The sequence below is a fragment of the Amaranthus tricolor genome, chromosome 8 (genome assembly GCF_026212465.1).
Source record: "Amaranthus tricolor cultivar Red isolate AtriRed21 chromosome 8, ASM2621246v1, whole genome shotgun sequence".
In the NCBI taxonomy this organism is placed as follows: Eukaryota; Viridiplantae; Streptophyta; class Magnoliopsida; order Caryophyllales; family Amaranthaceae; genus Amaranthus; species Amaranthus tricolor.
Window position 1 is genome coordinate 15,894,978 of NC_080054.1, and position 6,887 is coordinate 15,901,864.

Genomic DNA, 6,887 nt, shown 5'->3' on the forward strand with positions numbered 1-6,887 from the left:
AAAATAAAAAAAATGATCTGGGAATCTTATTTTGAATCATAGGGAATTACATGTCTGTAACCTTTGAAGAAAGCAAAGTTGTTCAAAGATAAAGAGATCAAGAGTCATGATGATGTCTATGGAAGGGGAAAAAAGGGACAACTAAAATTTTTCCTTTTTTTCTTGTGGGGGTAGGAATCAAATTGTTGTTTAGTCAAAAAGGTTTCATACATAAAATCAGTCAAAAAACAAAAAAATTTCATGCATAAATTGGGTCATGAACTTTTAAAGTGATCATTCGGATAATCGGATTGATTTCCAATCATGTATTTCGAGTTAGTATAAAATCAAATATTGTGTTCACATTGGTTTGTATGTATCTTTACGTTAGGTAGAAATCAGATTTTCAGGTCTTCTTTAATGTCTCTAGGTGAAATGAAAGCTATATTATGCTATGTAATGATGGATCTGTCTCCATTGTCAAAAATCATTTCATGGAATTTCAATGATCATCCTGTAAAGGCTAAAATAGCTTTTTTTTTTCTTCATTCTTACTTTAAGATTTGATCAAAAGATCTAGTAGTAGATATGATTAAGCTTACATCCACAATATAATCAACTAAAAAAATACATTGAAATTAAAATTAAATTTAACCCACTTAAACACCTCAATTAATTCCTTACTAATTATACTATGAATCCCAAATCTAACACCCAACAAAATAAAAAAAAATTGTCGCCTAATTTGCTTGTTTAAGATTAAGATTAGCAAATCAGGTGACACGGGTCGATAAATATAAGTACCATATATTTCAATGTAAGTCAGCCCAAGCAGCAAAAACAGGCATTTGAGGGAGTGATATCGAAGGGTTCCTAATCTCCACTGGTTGATTAATCCAAGGGCTGATATTTGCTGCAGGATTTGTAAACATTTTGGTTGCTGAAGGAGGCATTGTAAAGGCTAAAGACAAGCTGCTATTGGTATTCTTTTCAGGGCTATCCTCTCTTGAACTACTCAGGCTAGTGACTAATGATGATGTATTAGAGAAATGGGCCCCACCCATATCATTATGCTTTCCTGCCAAGCCCAATATTGCTTCATGGTGTTGGGCCAAGCCCATTCCCATTGAGGCCTGATCCATATACTGCTGCTGGTTGTGCATTGACTGTTGCGGTTGCTGAGTTGAGTGGTGGAGGACTATTTTCCAGTCGGGTTTTTCACGTTCCTCCTCGGTGTTATTAACCGGTGGTGGTGATGGTGGTGGGACCGGTAGATTCTTGGTTCGACGGGCTAGCTCGCTAGCTAGTAGGGTGTTACTAGCCATGATACGGTCCACATCGTAACGTACTATGTCAAAATTAGTCACTGCATTAGCCCCTCTGAATTTTATTGCTGCAATGTCATATGCCTCAGCTGCTTCCTCTTGAGTGCCTAATTAAAATTAGTCATATAATTAGTCAAATCAATTTAACTATAGACAAATTGAGATCACAAATTAATTTTAGAAAAACTTCACGAATTAATTAGTCACATATGATAACTAAATTTATTGCCACTGTGAATTATCTTTATCTAAAAAGTTCTCACATTAATATTTGTATTTTAGTAGTTTCGATAAGTAAAGTAGAAGAGTGTTTCATATGAGACTGAGAACAATTTTACTTCATTATCTCATTGCCATTAATTGACTTCTATGTAAGCGTTGTTCAGTCATTATCGATCTACTTTATAATTAATTTGAACACAAATTTTTGTATGAGATGGTATCTATGAGAGACGAGACTCATAAATAAGTTAAATAGCTCATCTAAAACATACAATGAGAATGTGAAATTCTTATTCACTGAAAGATAATCTCTCAAAAGAGTAGTTCATCTTAATCTAATTCATCGGTTAAGAAATAATAAGATAATCTTTTTAATGTTAAACAAAAGAGCTACTTTTGAAAAAGGGTGAGCCTAAATTCTACGATCATGATCTGTTCTTTATGAAGATTAAAGTGAAAGAATGTTGAGAAACCAACAGGAAAAGGGGGGTTTGTTAAAGATATTCTTTAAAGAACAGCCTTACCTAAAGGAATGTATGTACTAATACTATCACTAACTAGTAAGTATAATTGAGATCATTCACCCACCAGTGTCCAAAAAGATGATATACTTAATTAGATAATTCAAAGTATGGCTTTTTTTAGATCATAAAGAAACCCTTTATTATTATTATTATCTTATTAATTATAATTATAATTATTGTACGTTGCTTGCCGTTCAAATATTCCAATTAGTGATTAGTGATATATAATAAAACACGTGAAAAGTTTGTTTTTTAGAGTATGGATCGGTTCTCAAGTGTTTTAAGTCTACCTATCATGTTTCTAAGATTTTAATTATAATTTTTAAATATAATCAATTTAAACTTTTTGTTGAATTAGTTTCTGATATAATGATTATCTTATAATTTGGACCAGAGAAACTACTCACTAAATGTGCCCAGGTACAAATCTTTGTTCCCTGCAACTCGGCCAATTCGAGCTTGCCATCTTCCATGTTGATGGTGCCTGTTAATCAATAATCAAGTTATTAAGCATGATAAATATCTTGCATTTTTTTAACATTTTTTATGGACAGAAAATTCCTTTTTATAATTGGGTTAAATTATTGATTTAATATATATTATGAAAATAGAGTTTTTTGTTTGACTAGCTTACAAAAATAGCTCATTTTTATGATATTATTTTTGGTGTAGTAAAATGGGAATAATGAAAGTACACTAATTACATTAGAAAGCCATATATAATTTCACATATAATGTAGAATGTACTAGTATAATATAACCACCTTCTATTTCAAGTATAGAAGTATGAAAACATCTTTTTATGTTGCATTTACGATTGTAGTTTAAAAGACTTTTATATAATAAAGCATGATATATAATATTTTTAAGACTTTAATTATTAGTTTAAATTTTTATTTGGACGAATATTTTTTATTATAAGATCAACTATATTATTTATTAAAATAAATAGAGGTATAAAATTTTGACCTAGTAACCCCTCTATAGATTGAAGCACCTCTAGAGAAACCACTGCTTTTCCTGCACCAAGTGACATGATATTACCGTATTAATTCCATGGAGAATGTATATAATTTTAAAACACGGTACGATGTGAATAAATAACACAATAAAAGCACATCTGTAGTACTTCTATACTCCAATGCTATACCCATTTCACTGTACTGTCGGAACATATAAATACCAAAATGTGAAAATCAAACATAAAGTCAAATAAACTAAAATAAAATAAAATAAAATAAATATGAAGTTTTCAATGTCCGTTACATTAGCTACTTACTAAGATAAAATTTAAGTAAATCGAGAAAATGGCAAATTAATTTATGGATGAGAATAAAAAAAAAATATTCATCAAAAGTAAAAATTTAGCAATTTACAGATAAATTAATTAAAATGAATAATATAGTAAAATAGGAAACGGAGGATAATAATAGTACCTTCTAAGATGAGCAACAAATTCTTGTCTAGTCATATTCTTCATTTCTTCTAGCTGTTGTTGGTAGTTTTCCAACTGTTTAAATTATTTTCATAATTAAATGATTTAGAAAAAGAAAATATATATTGCTGTACTCAACTTAAAAGAGATTATTAGCAAATGAATTCAAAATGATTACTGGAAAATTGATATGAGATGAGGGTCCCCAATACTTGAGTGCAGCCATATCATAAGCTCTTGCTGCCTTCTCTTCTGTATCATATCCTCCTGTATGAAGAAAAAAAAAAAAAAAAAAAAAAACATATTTTTTTAAAAATTCTTTTTTTATTAGAATATAGACAAAAGAGGAAATAATATCTGTATGACTTACCTAGATAAACTGTGATTTGTTGAGACAAATATACACATCCATGCCACCAAAAGATAGAAAGCAAAATTAATAAGTTAGACAGACTAATAAATTATTTATCATCGTTCTAATAAGTCTCCTTCAAAAAAAGTCTATAATTGCTACAATGTTTTCTTTTACTATTTGAGTTTGCTACTTAAAAGATCGAGACAAGAATAGGATAATAGTGGAGTTGTTGTAAGTGCTTTTATAAAATAAAATGTAGCAAATTTAATAAAATGATATCATAATTTTTAAGTAAGTTATAATAAAATTAAAATAAAATAAGGAGTAGGTGAATTCTGACTAACCTTGTCTCCCTTTTCTACTTTGTCCTTCCTTCTTGCAACTGTTATCCCACAAGTGAGCTTCATATCTTCCTGTCCATCTATGCCTGTTCATACAACAATTTTTTTATTCTTTATTATATATTTATGGATAAAACAAACAAAAATAATAAATCTAGGAATAAATACATAGATATACTAAATATATACATATATACCTAGTGACACCTCTATATTGAGAAGTTCTTTGTCCAAAAGTATCCAAAGATTTTCTATGAACAATTTGTTTGTTGTTTTGATCAATTCTTTCTCCTCCTCTTTTCCTGCTACTTTCTTGCATTACCAAAGACTCAATTCCAATGGCAGCAGTAGAGGAGGGAGTAATCTGGTGTGATGCAGTCACACAGCTGGACTGGGACCCAGGGCTCATTGATAGGCTTAAAGATTGTAAATCAGCATACCCTATTGCACTTATGGGCCCACCAGTAGTGCTCACAGCTACACCTGGTTGATGATCATGATCTCCACCGTTGATTTGTTCACCCCCAGTTTCTACTCCTATACACCCAATGTAGCTTCTATGTACCCAATTTCTTAACCCTGCAGAAATTTCAGTCTCACCTATAGTTGATTGGAGTTGATCCTCTACTGCTTGGTGTTCCTTAGCTTGCAGTGTTCCTTCACTTGTTCCATACAGTGAAGGGTAAAATGGGTATTGTTGCTGTTGCTGATGATGATGTTGATGTTGATGATCATAGTGATGGGTCCCATTTCCACCAATTGTTTGATGATGATGACCTCCAAAGAAGTCCTCTAACTTTGGAGTTGCACTTGTTGTTGTAGAGCTTGTTCCAGTAGAACAATTCCCAATTGCTTGCACCATTTCTTTTCACATTCAAAGTCAAAAAAGATGTCACAAAAAATAAGAATAAAAAAAGTACGTAAATAATACTATCAAAATACCCCAAATATTATTTTAACTTTGTACGTATATCTAAGTATTAGGATACTTAACCTAAATACTACGAACGTTATTTTTAACTGATTGTTTTTTTTTTGTATTTTAAGTTAACAAGTAATAGTTAAGAGTATATCTCTATAACTGTTAAGAGTACTATTTACAATTTAAAAAAAAAACAATATTATTCTAAATACACACGCACCAAATTAAAAAAATGAAAGAGAGAGAAAGTAGAGGGTGTAGTACCTTGTGGAAGACAAATAGAACCATCAGATTTAAGAGGCATGAGAGAGCAAGGATGAGAGTATAACAAAGCATTATTATTCTCAGTTTGGACTACTTCATTATCAACAGATGATCCTGATAACCAACCATTGTTGTAATTAGCATAGAAATTGTTGGTGTTGTTTTGATGAAAGTGATTATGAGAATTAGGAAAGAAACTGTTTAAGGTTCCATTAAGTGAAGTGGGAACTGAAGAAGTATTAGTAGTAGTGCTTGAAGAAACATGTTGTTGGTGTTGAGGTGAAAGAGAAAAACCTAATAACCAACCATTGTTGTTGTTGTTATTGTTATTAACATCATCATTACTTAATGACTTCATAGTAATAATTAATTTTTTTAAAAAAAAATAAGTTAAACTAATAAAATGAACTCAATAATCATTGAGTAGAAATAAACAAATTATGAAATTGTTTGATTTGTAGTGAGTTGAAGTCTTGAAGATGAAGTAAAACACAAAAAACAAGAACCAAAAGAAAAGGATTATATTCACAATTCACCAATGGATAATACTAAAAGAGAGAGAGAAGGGAAGGAGAGAAAAGAAAAGGACTTATAAAGTAAAGATAGAAATGAGCAAAAAGAATGAGGAATTGAACCAAACAAATATGTGTTGGAGAAGAGGGGCAACCTTCTTGCTCCTGCTGTAAACAACGTCGTTTAGGGATCCGTGTATGAGAAAGACACCTCTTTATCTTCAATTTTTTTTTTTTTTTTTTTTTTTTTTCGTTCATCTTTGGCTTTATGCCTTTTTACTTCTTATTCTTACCCCGCTCTTTCACTCACTTATTGAGTTTTCATGCTCATACTTTTTTTTTTGGCATTATTATCATAGAGACCTTCATTCCTTATATATTGAAATTTCAAATTGCTTCTAATTACTTTTTAAATATTCAATCTCTAATATCGCTTTAAAAACTCTCTTTAAACACTCATTAAACTAAAACAAGCTAAAAATAAAAATCGAATTACTATAGTAAATGAAAATAATCACCAAAAAGATTCAATAACCATCAATAACGATCGTTAATTTAAAAAAAACGAGTGATGAAATTTGAAATATGTTCATTTTTTTTCTATAACAGTTAATAAGAAAATCACATAGTTGCAATATTAGCGGCATTAGAACCTACACTTCAAGATCTTTCCAATGATATATTATACACCCAATTCTGATAACCGAGCAAGAAATGACAATCGTTTAAATTTTGTTTGTGCTGAAATTTGATTCACGTTCAATATTTTGGGCACAACATTTTATAGAAAAATCTTATTAATGAAAGATTTGTGTCATTAGAAAATAGACTTCGAGAGCTTTCCAACGACACATTATATGCATGATTTCAACATCCGAGCAAGAAATGACAACCATTTAAAGTTTGCAGGGATTTTTAACATTCAGTCTTGTGCGACCAGATCGCGGTATGATCGCGTAAAATGCACGACCGAACCACGGTATAGTCGGGTAAAACGCGCGACTCCAC

General features: G+C 30.7%; 1 protein-coding gene across 1 annotated transcript; it reads right to left on the bottom strand.

The window, feature by feature from the left end:
- Positions 1-497: 497 nt before the first annotated feature.
- Positions 498-6,106, bottom strand: LOC130821334 (AP2-like ethylene-responsive transcription factor ANT). The gene is made up of 9 exons (XM_057687040.1): positions 5,368-6,106; positions 4,379-5,045; positions 4,185-4,267; positions 3,856-3,864; positions 3,664-3,752; positions 3,487-3,560; positions 3,020-3,070; positions 2,458-2,534; positions 498-1,411 (listed from the first exon to the last, which is right to left on the bottom strand). The coding sequence occupies exons 1-9, from the start codon at positions 5,723-5,725 to the stop codon at positions 792-794; spliced, it is 2,028 nt and encodes a 675-aa protein (XP_057543023.1). The 5' UTR covers positions 5,726-6,106; the 3' UTR covers positions 498-791.
- Between the last annotated feature and the right edge of the window lie 781 nt (positions 6,107-6,887).

Excerpts from the sequence above, each read along its gene's own strand:
- LOC130821334 (XM_057687040.1), bottom strand. The coding sequence starts at position 5,725 with ATGAAGTCATTAAGTAATGATGATGTTAATAACAATAACAACAACAAC. Across the intron at positions 4,268-4,378 it reads CAATATAGAGGTGTCACTAG|GCATAGATGGACAGGAAGAT; the intron begins GTATATATGTAT and ends TTGTATGAACAG. Across the intron at positions 2,535-3,019 it reads ATCTATAGAGGGGTTACTAG|GCACCATCAACATGGAAGAT; the intron begins GTCAAAATTTTA and ends ATTGATTAACAG.